The sequence below is a fragment of the Podarcis pityusensis genome, assembly GCF_964106645.2.
Source record: "Podarcis pityusensis genome assembly, chromosome: 6".
Classification (NCBI taxonomy): Eukaryota; Metazoa; Chordata; class Lepidosauria; order Squamata; family Lacertidae; genus Podarcis; species Podarcis pityusensis.
The window spans coordinates 26,217,748-26,230,919 of record NC_138030.1 but is presented as its reverse complement, the minus strand read 5'-3'; the positions used below and the strand labels follow the sequence as shown (position 1 = coordinate 26,230,919).

Here is a 13,172-nt window from a genome sequence, read left to right as displayed (position 1 = left end):
ACTTCCGGATTCCAGCGAAAGCCAGTGTGGAGGAACAAGATCAGGGGATAACTGGAGCTGCGACACAGACCCTCAGCTTCTCCCCACATGCTCCTAGGGGCTTACACGGCCCAAACCCGATTCCAGGGGTTTGGACGAAAGGATGGTAAGCCCCTGAATTCCTTTAACGGAATTCCCGTGCAGCAGCATCACCTGAGGGGCAGGCACAGCCAATCCATACCCCTCCACCAACCAATTTAAACCAATGCCTAACCGCCAACCTTACAAGTTGTGACGATTTGCTACGCGGTAGGCAAAAACCAGATGGCACACACTAATCAGCCAAATGGCAAAATTCCTACCAGGCCCTCGCACCAATGCAAACGACCCCATGACAGGCATAGCAAGGTCAAGCGGAAGCCCAACAAGGGAGGGCGGGCGGGTGATCCGATGCCCACAGCGAAAGAGAAAGCAACTCTCTGTGGGCCTTCCTTAAATATCCTCTGATCTCCACCCCCAAAGTGGCAACATACAAATTGCCCCAGCAACACCATCACCAATCCTTGCCAGGCCCTTTCCTTCAATTTTGCCTGGCAACTACAGGGTGCTTTGCCTAGCCCCAGCCGCAACACGTGCTCTCCTTTAATGAGAACACGCTTTGCGTGCTGAGGTCCCCCAAAACACCCTTATCCCAAATAACTCACACTTCACACATAATTTTTGTTTAAGGTTTTTGGCATAATTTTTTGGCCACAACTTTATTATCATACAAAATTGTGAGTGGTTGCTTAGGCATTGGTTAAGACTAGCTGTCCCCCCGCCATGGGGACAGCACTGACTTCCGGATTCCAGCGAAAGCCAGTGTGGAGGAACAAGATCAGGGGATAACTGGAGCTGCGACACAGACCCTCAGCTTCTCCCCACATGCTCCTAGGGGCTTACACGGCCCAAACCCGATTCCAGGGGTTTGGACGAAAGGATGGTAAGCCCCTGAATTCCTTTAACGGAATTCCCGTGCAGCAGCATCACCTGAGGGGCAGGCACAGCCAATCCATACCCCTCCACCAACCAATTTAAACCAATGCCTAACCGCCACCTGAGCCCTTACGCTCACCGCCAACCACTCACAAACCTAAACACACTCTCAACTTAGCCACCACTGACCTCAACCATACATCATTCCCAACAGAGGTAAGATGAACCCCATCAAACCTGTAGCAATCAGTGGCTTTAACATTAATATCTGGGTGGGGAATCACAAGCCCACCCAGATCAGACACCAGCTTGCTCGCAGCTGAATTAATACGCTTTCGCACCCTTTCGGTGGCCGCAGGGCAGGGACTACCCCTCCAGATGCAACGCTGAAGCAACTGTGACCAAATTAGCTTAGTAGCGGGCACCAAGGCCGCCAGGTCCCTCAAATCCTGCAAAATAACAGCACGTAAAACATAACAGGAAAAAGAAACCATATCATTTTCCCCAAGCTGCACCACAATCGCCGTAGGGGGGCCCTCCAGAAGAACACGCCTCTGCATTAGCGGTAAGAACTCCTTCCACCGCATCCCCCTTCTGGAGATCCAGGACACTCGCACGTGCTGCGGAAGGCCGAGGCCAACTCCCAGTTCAGATTGCCGAGCTCTGCAAGCGGCCCAATGCACAATACTGTGCCCCACTATCCAAACCCGGACAGTGGGTAGACCTAGGGTAAAACAAAAGATGTGAGTACACGAGATCAACACCATTTCCGCACATAACCCTTATATGCGTCCGACTTCCAGCGACCCAGGTCTTTAATCCTCCTTGCCGACAAGCCCCAATGGGCGGCTGTTGTTGCAGCCCCAATCCTGAAGGAATGCGGAGCAAACTCAGAGGCTGCATGGCCACAAGCAGCAACGACCCTGCGCAAAACACCAGTGAATTGATGGCGTGCCAATGGACGCCCATCTTCATGAATGAACAGGGCCCCTCCCCCAGGAGGCCGCAACGCCATATATTTCTGGAGATCCTTGACTGGGCAAGGGCCCCCTAGCCCAGTTGCTGGGAGCCGAATAACTGCCCCTCTACCCAGTTGATCAGTTTTGGAACTCCTGACAAGGATCTGCAATTCTGACTGAGACAAGCTCACGTCCTGCAGCAACAAACCTCTCGAACCTCCATCCTGCTTAGGTTCACACACCACCTCCCCAACCCTCAGGGCTCCAAAAAAGGCTAACGAATAGGCTGCGGAAAATAACCGCGCCTCAAACCTGGACCAACAGATGCCCTTTAGTTTACTTCGCATCCTGGTCAACAATCCAAACGTTATAGGCCTCCTTGTAGCTGGTCTGGAGGGGCAAAGCCTCCCCCACCCCTCCAAAGCCTTGCGCACCACGAACTTCCCACATGGATCATTATTAAAATAAACTTTGCTAAAGAAGGAAATTGCAGCCGCATGCAATCTCAGCGTCCTGGCTGCCCTCCGCATCTGAAATAGATGCGCCAAATATTGGAGCACCTGTGCAGTAGAATGAGGTGTGCATGTTCCCCCTACCACGGATTGCCCAGTGAAATGCAAAAAATCGGTCCAAGCCTTCTTATAGGACCTCAATGTGGAGGGGGCAATAGATGCAGCTACTCCCTGTAAAACTAAGTGCTGCCAAGGTTCCAGAGATGATCCGGGAAAAATTCCGGACGGTCTCGAGCCACTGGCGCCAGGGACCTGAACCGCTGCATCTGAAAACGGGACAGAGCATCAGCAATCTCGTTAGACACTCCAGGAACAAAACGAGCAGAAAATACAATGTTAAAACGTAAGCAATGCAAAACAAAGACCCTCAGCAGGGCTGATACCCTAGGTGATCGTGAAGACTGCTTGGCTAGCACGTTCACCACCGCCAGGTTATCTGTCCAAAAACATACACGACGGTCCCTGAAATGCTCGACCCATAAATGGACTGCCACTACAATGGGAAAAAACTCAAGAAAAGTTAAGTCCCGAGTTATAGCTTCCCCACGCCAAGCTGAAGGCCAACGCTCGGCACACCACCTGCCATCCCAATACAAACCAAAACCCAACGACCCCGCAGCATCAGAGTGCACCTGAAAATCGGTATAAAGGTTCAAGGTGTCCTGCCAAAGAGACACCCCATTGAATTCCTCCAGGAATTCCAACCAAATACGAAGGTCAGCACGCACCTGAGCTGACAGGCGCACCCTATGCCTCGGGGACCTCAAACCTGACATAAGCCTGGCCAAGCGGGAACAGAAAGGTCGCCCTGGGGCGATCACCCTGCAAGCAAAGTTTAGGTGGCCCAGCAAGGACTGCAGCTGCCGCAGAGTAACTTTTTTCATGGGAATGAGTTCAGCGATGACGCCCTTCAGCGTGAGTATCTTATCCGCCGGCAAACTGGAAGTTTGCGCCACCGTATCCAACGAAATACCCAGGTAAGTCAGCTGCGTAGAAGGACCTTCAGTTTTCTCCGCAGCTAACGGCACGCCCAGTTCCTCGGTTAAGGCAGCAAAGGCCTGCAGCAACACCACGCAATTCCCCGTATCGCTAGCTGAGGCCAATAAAAAACCATCCAAATAATGAGTGACTCCGCCCAAACCAGTTCTTTTGCGCAGAGCCCAGTCCAGAAATGAACTAAAACACTCGAAGGCCGCACAGGCTACCGAGCAGCCCATGGGCATGGCCTTATCAAAGTAAAATTCCCCGTCGAACTGAAATCCCAGCAACCAGAAGTCATCAGGATGAATTGGAAGCAGCCGAAATGCAGACTCAATGTCACATTTGGCTAGCAGGGCACCCTGTCCAAATTTTCTTATCATTTTGATCGCTTGATCAAGCGAGGCATACTTCACCGAACAAAGCTCCGGGGGAATAACATCATTTACTGATGTGCCCCTAGGGTGTGAAAGGTTGTGTATCAGGCGAAATTCCCCCGGAGCTTTTTTAGGAACCATACCTAAGGGTGAAATATGCAGATTAGGAAAGGGTGGAACGGCAAAAGGGCCTGCCATACGGCGTAGAGCCAGTTCTTTCCCAATTTTCTTACGCGCCACGTCAGGCATATCCTTCACAGACTTCTGGTTTGAAGGGTTTCTAGCTACAGGATTTGCCGCCACTGGGATTCGAAAACCCAGGGAAAAACCGTCACGCAAATAAGATGCTAAGAGGGTATAACTGTAACAATGACAACAACGGCTGTAGCCTAACCGGGGTATGAGCTAAGGAGGAAAGTACACTATTTTCCTGCACCGGCGGCTGCAGCCTGGGGCGCGGCTTTCGGGGGCTGCTGTGAGCCCCACCCCTTCCGAAAGGGCCGTCGAACCCCTGCACAGGCAGAAGCTGGATGGTTCCCTGAACACTTCTCACAACTATGAGAATATCTGCAGAATTGGCGCTGACAGGTTCCTTTGTTAAAATCCCAACAAAAGAACTTGCGACCCGTCTTAGCTGGCACAATCCTAGTTTTTTGCGATTCAGGGATCTTATTGTCAATACGTGGAGCCACATAAGTGGTCCATACATCTAAATCCTTTCGGTCCCACCGGGCAGTGGGGATCTTGGCAGCCCTGCGTCTGAAATTCTCATCATAAGAAATCGCAGCAGACGCTCCAGCCATCGTAAATGCTGAGCGAACTATGGACAAATAAACCCATAAATGCATGGACCTCCGTGGGTAGGCCGCTGCCACCACTCCAGCGAACACCTGGAAACTATCCAGCCATCGCTCGAAGGTCCTTTCAACCTTTGGCAAAACCACCCTCTTTTTCGTGGCTGCCAAACCTCTATCCTGGGAGTCCTGACACTCCTGAGGGGGTGCCAAGCTAAATATATCAATGTAACGGCCATCCAGAATCCTAGATCGCAGCTTTGTAGTCAAGTGGGCACCTGGTATAATATCCCTAGCTGAGTTGGTGGAAACTTTCACATCAGGCATGAGGACCCCTTCCAGACAGTCCTGCACCGCCCCATACTTTGCCCTGTGAGAGTTTGCCCTCCGCTCCCAAGCCCATTTTGGAAGTCCCGATGTCTCCCCAAAGCCCCAGTATAGCGAAAGCGAAGCTTCCTCATCACTACTGGAGGTTTGTGACGAAGTACCTGCGGAAGAGGATGAGGTGTCTCTCCGTCTCCTCTTAGCACGCTTCTTGGAACTCTTTTTCCGGCGACGGAGCCCACCAGAAGAGGACTTTGGAGGGAGAGGAAGGCTGTCCTCCACCGAAGACTCAGATGCGTCGCCTTGCAGCACAACGCCTGGAACTGACTGAGAAGAGACTACAGGTGAATGACCAGGAACAGACCTCACCACTGATGAGGACTGTACAACTGAACCCCGTGCCGCCCGAATCCGGGCGGATGACCTCCGCCTGGTCGGACCCCTGGGGCCGCCCCGTACCCTTGGCGCTGCAGCCTGGGAGACAGGTGAGACCGACGACTGGGACAATTGATTAGTACGCGAAAGACCCCCAGCTAACAAATCCTCCCCCTCATCTTCAGCCGAAGATGACACCGAAGGAGGTGCGTCAACAGGCGGAGCTGGACTAGCAGAAGAAGTCGTCGGAGTCGAGCAGCGTTGAATCAAACAATCCATTTCAGCCTCAACACGTGCTAACACCACTGGGTCACTGGCCAAGCCAGTGACCATGGACTGAAGGCGTCTCAAAGATCGCTGTGGCACTGGAGAACGCAAAGCTTGGGACGGGCCTTTTATGGGCCGCTTCGCTGAGGAAGCGAGATCAAGCCTCCGTGACACCTTCTTCTTTGGAGCCATACCTGCTACTAGTAAAAAAGACAAATAATAGAATTAATGCAAGGCTACACCAGTGCTCTTTGTTATAATGAATAGTCAATCAGCCTGAAAAACAATCAATCCCGATAGGTGCAACTATATGGCTCACCAGCAGGTGGCGCAGCCAGTAATCAAGGCCAATGGTATAGCTGCGTTTCAATAAACGGCCACTAGAGGCCAGCACGCAATGAGGAGGCAGTAGAAAATGGCGCTCCCGCCAAAATTCCCCAAAATGGAGGCCTCCCAACTGACTTCAGGCAGAAGGCCTCCCCCAATGCCCAAAGCAGGCCGCAAGCAGGCCTCCAACCACCAAAGCCGCTGTGCGCGCTAAGCGCCACCGGCTAAAGCTGGAACGTCCGAGGAGGGCCCCCCCGCAGCCTAAAACGGCCCAACTCCGCAGGCCGCAGGCGCCGAAGCGCGGCAAAAGCCGCTACCGCTCGGAGCCGGGGGGGGGGGCGCCCAAATAGGCCCCGAGCCCAAGGCACGTCCCACGGCCTCCCCCAGCTCCCCCAGGCACTCCCCGCTATACCCGGGCCAAGAGGGGAAAGGCTTGACTAAGCCTCCCCAAGCCCGGCCCGAACAGGGCCGAATAAGCAAGCGCCGAGCGCCGCGTGCGAATCGGCGGCTCCAACGGCGCCTGCGCGCCAGCCGGCCCGCCCCGGCTAGTAAGAGCGCGCCGAAGCGCGCGAAAAGGGGGCCGCCGCCGTGAGAGGCCAGGGGAGGACTACGGTAAGCACCCGCTTTTTTCTCTAGTAACCCTACGAAGTGGGGGGGGGGAATGGTAAAGCTCCGAGGGCCCGAAGGTCAACCAGCCCCGTCCCCGGCGCCTCGGCTACGAACCGGGCCGAAAGGCCTAGGGTCCGCCCCCCCCTCCCGGCCACCCCCAGCAGCCCCACGGGACCAAAAGCCCACGAGGAAAGTTGGGGGGGGAAGGCTAGTAAAATGGAAACAAGAGTCAGAACAAAAACAAATAAAAATTGAAAACTAAAGACAAAGAACCTGGAAAATAAATTAAAGAAGGGGGGGGTAGACTTTGGGGAGATAAACACAAAAGGCCAAGATCAAATAAATAAATAAAATAAAATAGGAGAAAATGAGGAATGAGATATAGATTTATACAACCGGTCTTTAGCTGTGTTCGATCCGATGCCCACAGCGAAAGAGAAAGCAACTCTCTGTGGGCCTTCCTTAAATATCCTCTGATCTCCACCCCCAAAGTGGCAACATACAAATTGCCCCAGCAACACCATCACCAATCCTTGCCAGGCCCTTTCCTTCAATTTTGCCTGGCAACTACAGGGTGCTTTGCCTAGCCCCAGCCGCAACACGTGCTCTCCTTTAATGAGAACACGCTTTCTGGAAGGTGGCATCAGGTCTCTTATTTCATGGTTGGGGAACTGTTTCTTGTGAAAACATGAAATTACCTAATGGACATTTAGAGGAACGTTGCACACATCCCTTCCTTTCTTTTGTTTCCCTTCTCCCTCCCCTTTTCCCTTTCCTCCATTCTTCACAGATTCAGCCATTAAGCAACTTTCATGAACAGCATATATAATACATTAGGTAATCATTTCACTTTGTGCTGTGCAGTGTAATATAATCACCCACATAGTCCTCTAGGTATTTAAAAATGATTGTTTCATAATTTCCTTTAATATCTTCCCACGTAGTCAAATCACCCTCGTTGCTCCGTTATTCCCTGACTCGCCATTCCACTTGTAAAAAAAATAATGATGCTTGTTATTCTCCGGTCTGTTTGAACCTGCCAATGCTCTAGTTTTCCAGCATAAGAACATAAGAAGGGTCCATTTAGTCCAACATCATGTTCTCACAGAGAACAACCTAACATGTAGTTTGTCCACTTACATTTCTTGCTCCTAGTTCTGGCCCATCACAGCTGACTTCTTGTGCAAAGACTAAGATGAAGCAAGAAAACAAGGAGACTACCTCTTGTCCTACTGCACACTGCACTAATATCAGTGCATTTAAAGTATGTTGCATTGAAATGCATCTTAATAGGGAGTTGCTTTGTGTGACCAGGCGGCGACTACCCTAGCCCCCAGGGACCACCAGAAATGAATAATGACTCATGACAATATGTTATGGAATTAAAATTTGGCCACAACTTTATTAAACTCTCAAATGTAGGAAGACCTTGGCTTTGGCATTGGGCATGTATCCCTCCCAGCCCTGCAGCCAGGGGAACTGGGGCTCATCAGGGTAAATGGGATATGGGGGTGCTCTGCAAGATGTATGTGTATGCAGGCAGCTCACCCCATGTCCCCTCACACAGAGTAGTTCACTGATGTCAGCGAAGCTCAGATGCTGACAGGAGGAGAAGAAGCAGGTATAGGGAGAGGACAGTTAGCAGCAGAGAGGAGGGGGAGACCAGCTGTAATCTGAGCTCTGAACAAAGGGACAGACAGCTCCAATAGTGAGACTGTGCTGGTCCCAGGGGGAGGTTACCGTGAGGCGTGGTCAGAGTCCAGTCCTGGGTCAAGGGTCTGGAGACTGTCCACCAAGGGTGAGGCGGGGTCCAAAGCAAGAAGCCGGGCGTGGTCGGGAACTCTGGAAGAACAGGTCTGGGTGCTGGCAGAAACAGGTTTCCAACGACGTTGCTCCCGCAACCTGGGACTGGGCTGACTGGCCTTTATTTCCTCTGAGGCCAGGGGCGGTTCCAGCCCACAGGTGACCCGCCTCTCCTGGCCTTAAGGCGAGCACTCCTCCTTAGAGAACTTAGTTCCCTTCGCCTCTCTGCCCTGAGCCTCTGCAGCTCAGGAGAGGCTGGAGGGTTATTGGACCCAGGGGCAGCTTCACCTTCCCCTGACAGGGCTGGGAGAGGTTCAGATTCTGAATCAGATTCCCAGGCCATCACAGAGACAGACGCTGGCAGGATTTCAAAAGTGGCAAAGATACGGAAGAGAAGGTGGGGGCTTCCGTGCTGGGGAAGGGGGAGGAGCTCAGTCCGGGCAACTCCATCTTCTGGGGAGGACGATTAGTAGAGGAGCTCTGTCCTAGTTTGTTTTAGCAATAAATCTGAAATAATTACCAGCCAGAGTAGTCTCGCATTTGTGAGAGAGACCAAGCCGTAACAACTGACAACCTTTCAGTGTATGGTCAGTGAAACCTGTATTACCACCCCTTTAAGAGGGGACCCTGGAATCGCTGCTGTGGGGGGGAGGGGGGGAGTCACCATTGCATGTCTTCCTCTCCATTATAGGGAAGAAAAGACTAAAGGATTCCATGCTCTAATTATGGAAAGAGGACCTCTTGTTAGGCCTTGTTCTTGCAGAGGCTCCTGACAGAAGAAGAAGAAGAAGAAGAAGAAGAAGAAGAAGAAGAAGAAGAAGAAGAAGAGGATGAGGAGGAGGAGTTTGGATTTGATATCCTGCCTTTTACTCCCCTTAAGGAGTCTCAAAGCGGTTACGGTAACCATCTCCTTTCCCTTCCTCCCCCACAACAAACACTCTGTGAGGTGAGTGAAGCTGAGAGACTTCAGAGAAGTGTGACTAGCCCAAGGTCACCCAGCAGCTGCATGTGGAGGAGTGGGGAAGCGAAGCCGGTTCACCAGATTACGAGTCTACCGCGCTTGACCACTACACCATGCTGGCCACAGCCTGACAGTCAGATAGTGTGCCTGGGAGGTTTTCACGGGAGGGGGACAAAGTCCTCTGCCATTTTGATTCAAAGGCAGCCGTTACATGAGTTGATCGCATGCAGACTTTGTGTCTGGTGCTTGGAATATGCCGGTTAGAGAAAACTCCAGACCTGGAACAGAGATAGATGAGGTAAGATAAGATAAGATGTGAAGGTCAGCTTGTGTCATGCCTCACATTCCCGTATCAACCTTCAAATTTTAAAAAAATCGCAAAGCTCCCTGTTGTTGATGGATTTTTAGACACAAGCTTTATGCCCTGGCCCTCCCTAGCCAAGGAAGGCACACATCTGATATTTAATTCTTTACTGATAATAATAAGCACTCGCAGCAGCACCCACAGTGCTCCAAATATGCACATGCTTCTTGCCTCTATATAATAATAATAATAAGTTATTATTTATACCCCGCCCATCTGACTGGACTTCCCCAGCCACTCTGGGCGTCCTCCAGCCGAATATCAAAAACTAGGCAGCTGTCCACAGGTTGAGGCCCTGTAGAGCAGTTGCAGCAACAGGGAGACCCCGCCTCCCTGCTGGCTTATATATCCTCCCCTGACAGGTTGTGCAGCCATAACCTGAGACTTCTCCTGCCTGGTAGTTGGCACTGCTCTTCCCACTTCAAGGCCCTAGCAAAGATTGGTGCATCAACTCAACATGATTACCTTAGGATGAGAACTTTCAAATCACCCCTAAGAAGGAAACAACACAGAGACACAAACACAAAAGAGGACACAGATTTGCAAAATATTTGCATATGTGGTTTTATATGGATAGATGGAAAATCTAAAAAGGAACATGATAATGTAAATAGAATACAATATACTTCACCATAGTGGGGAAGATTGGCCAGGTAAGCTAGGGGCCCTCTCAGTCTGCTGGCTAGGTATTGGTGGACAACTGAAGAACCCTGCTCTTCTTTATAATGGTTCTTCATCTTTAAACTGGACTTGGACAGCCCTTCAAGCAACTGATTCCTTTGAGTAGAGGACAACCCTCAAAATAGAGGACTGTCCTCTGAAAAGCTGGGCACATAGCCATCCAGGATCAACTCCTGGAATGACTCAGCTGGTAATATTAGATCTTTGTAAACTGTCCCAACGAATGAAACTCTGTTGCTTAACAGTGTGAACAGTGTCAAGATGCTGTAACTCCTGCTCCAGGTAACAGGGAAAGGTAATTGTAGATTCCATTTTCAGGGTTACTTTGGGACCAAGCTTGCTGCTGCAGTCCCGTAATGCCTGCTCAAACGGCCTTTTTGAAGATAGATTATTCCAGGCTCCTATGCTTTCTCCTCCAAAGGACATTTACCCTGTGTAAAGGCTGCCCAGAACTTGGCACTGCTCAAGGAACAAGGGATATGAAGAAATATATTGGTTATGCCTTCCTTCCCTTGCATTTCTGTGTTCCTGGCTATAAAGGTGCAGCAATAATTTTATGATTTATATCCACTCTCTTATGTTCCCCATTCAGAGCCAATATATCTTATATATGCTCCAGTGTACAGGGTCAGAGATGAAAGATTGCCTCATATAGTTTTCCTTTGTCTTAAACCACAAGACTGCATCCCATGGTTTCATTTCTCAGCCTTTATTCCGACACACCCAAGAAATGGAAAGTCCTAGCCATGTCTGTTTTGCTGTGTGTGGAGGAAGACAGAGAAAGTAAGGATGTTTATTTCACAGCTTGGTTGGTTCATCAAAAACTTAACAAAAATGTCATGGTTTAAAAATACACCTTCAGTTCATGCTAAATCCTGGGACTGCGTGCAAGATTTCAGGGCAGTTTCAAGGGTTTAAGTGATCCTCCAGCTTTTTATCAGAACCACACAGGATGTAAATGGTGCTCCAGTAGGAATAACCTGCACACACTGCTTTGGTGAGGAGCCAATTGGTTCAATCATCATACAATATCTGTACAGGCCATCTGTCAGCCCACAGGAGCTGTAGTAATCTGTGTGTGATTGCCCCTTGTGGTGGACTACTAGAGTGCAGATGGACTGACTCTACCCAACCAAACTGGATATTTCTGGGCAGAAAGAAATATAATAAAGGATGTTCTTTTCCAACTTTGTGTTTTGCTGAATGTTGCTGTCACACTGATTTCTTATTTTCTGTCCTACTTTCTACTTTGTCCTCCATCCCTGACTTGCTCTTTGGTTCTGACACCCAAGTTCTTCTTTGATCATGCCCCGGGGGTGGTCAGCAGGTAGTGGGGCAGCTTTGGACACATAGCATCCCAGCACTGGGAAGTAGATGCACCAGTAGGAGTGCTGGATTGGCTCCACTGCTTGCACAGCAGTGATCTTCCTGCCCCCTTGTCCCTCCACTCTGCCTCCTGGAAAGCTACAGCGGCATCAATGCCAGGAGGCCAAGTGTGTGCTACTGACCCTGCCAGCCGTTCCTGGTTCTGACCACTGAGCTGTCTCATGGGTTCTGGTTCTGACTCTCCTCAGCCCTCTGTTCATAATTCAGTCCTGGCATGTGGAAAAGAAAATTTACAAAAGTCTAATACAGGTAGAATCCTTCCCAGTCAGCTTTTAATACATGATCTGCTGCTTTAATCTTTTAACACTATTTCCCTCTAGTTTCTCGTTTTGTACTGCTGGCTTAATAGTTTAATTTTTCTAGTTGTTGATTGTTCTAACAGAAAAGTGGGCCACAAATATTAAACCAAACTAGTAGCCAGGCCTGCTGCAATGCACTCATGCCTAGCCAAAACCAACAGATAAGATGCAAGAAAGGTGAAGTCTCCACTGCTCTCGGTATGTATACTTCCAGACATCTAGCCAGGGCTTTTTTTCAGGTAGAACTCAGTTCCGGCAGCACTCAGGTGGGTGCCATTGCCAAGGGTGAATTAATGGTTAATTCCAGCACCTCTTTTTTCTAGAAAAATAGCATTGCATCTAGCTTATTACATGGCTCCCTGCCACAACAACCCTGTGAGGAACATTAGGCTGAGAGAAAGTGACTGGCCCAAGCCCAGCACTTTATCAACTGCACAGCAGTGGTTCAGAAGTGGAATGCAAAAGAAAAGAGTTGGAAAAATTATGGTGTAGCAAAAGGGAAAAGGGAAATCAAAGTCTTCTAATGACAGGGGTACAGTTGTTCCTAATGCTCCTTGATGTCAATAATACAGCTCCTGCGTACAGTCCCATCAGATCCTACACAGAGCTGTTCACCAAAATTCTCCTTCCATTCACTGTATTCACTGTTTTTTCTGTCTTTTTGATTTTTGGAAAAGAAAAAGAAAATCTTCAGCTCACAGACTCATTTGTGATTTTAATCACAATATAGAATGTGATATCTATATTCTGCTTTACACTCGAGGAAGCTCAGACAATTCTCCCTGGAACTAAGGAGGCTTGCTTTGACAGTTTGTGAATCCCTGATCTCTACCAACGTTAGCAAGTATTTTATCTATACGGAATGATAAAGTACAAAGATGTGATAACATTAATCATTCCAGAAATGTATGTGGACTAGAAAAATACAACGGTATAGAGACACCTACAAAATGGTTTTCATATTATCTGTGAGTAACTGCTCACATTTACTTTGTGTATTAGCAAAAATTGTCACCATACATCATGAATGCCTGTGAATTTGCCTTATTCTCCCCATGTTTCTCAGATAAGTTGCTATTTTAGGGCCTCTTCACTCATTCTATGAGCCTAGCTGGGGTCTAGTTGTTTGAATTTGCTCTTCATTCCAGCTTGCCCAGTATTTTGCTGCTATCTATGGACCACAGTGCCGCCAGACAAAGGTG

The 13,172-nt window shown here is 49.6% G+C and overlaps 1 protein-coding gene across 1 annotated transcript; it reads right to left on the bottom strand.

Annotated features, from left to right (window-relative positions):
• Window positions 1-828: 828 nt before the first annotated feature.
• On the bottom strand, window positions 829-5,746 carry LOC308478994 (uncharacterized protein). The gene is made up of 2 exons (XM_081009275.1): window positions 5,063-5,746; window positions 829-1,678 (listed from the first exon to the last, which is right to left on the bottom strand). Exons 1-2 carry the CDS (start codon window positions 5,730-5,732, stop codon window positions 1,104-1,106), a joined length of 1,245 nt encoding a protein of 414 aa, XP_080865401.1. The 5' UTR covers window positions 5,733-5,746; the 3' UTR covers window positions 829-1,103.
• Window positions 5,747-13,172: the final 7,426 nt, after the last annotated feature.

What these genes read in the sequence shown, in the direction of transcription:
- LOC308478994 (XM_081009275.1), bottom strand. Translation starts at nt 5,732, where the DNA reads ATGGCTCCAAAGAAGAAGGTGTCACGGAGGCTTGATCTCGCTTCCTCA. An exon ending in CACCTCATCCTCTTCCGCAG is followed by an intron (nt 1,679 to 5,062) that starts GTACTTCGTCAC and finishes GTTTTACCCTAG; the next exon opens with GTCTACCCACTGTCCGGGTT.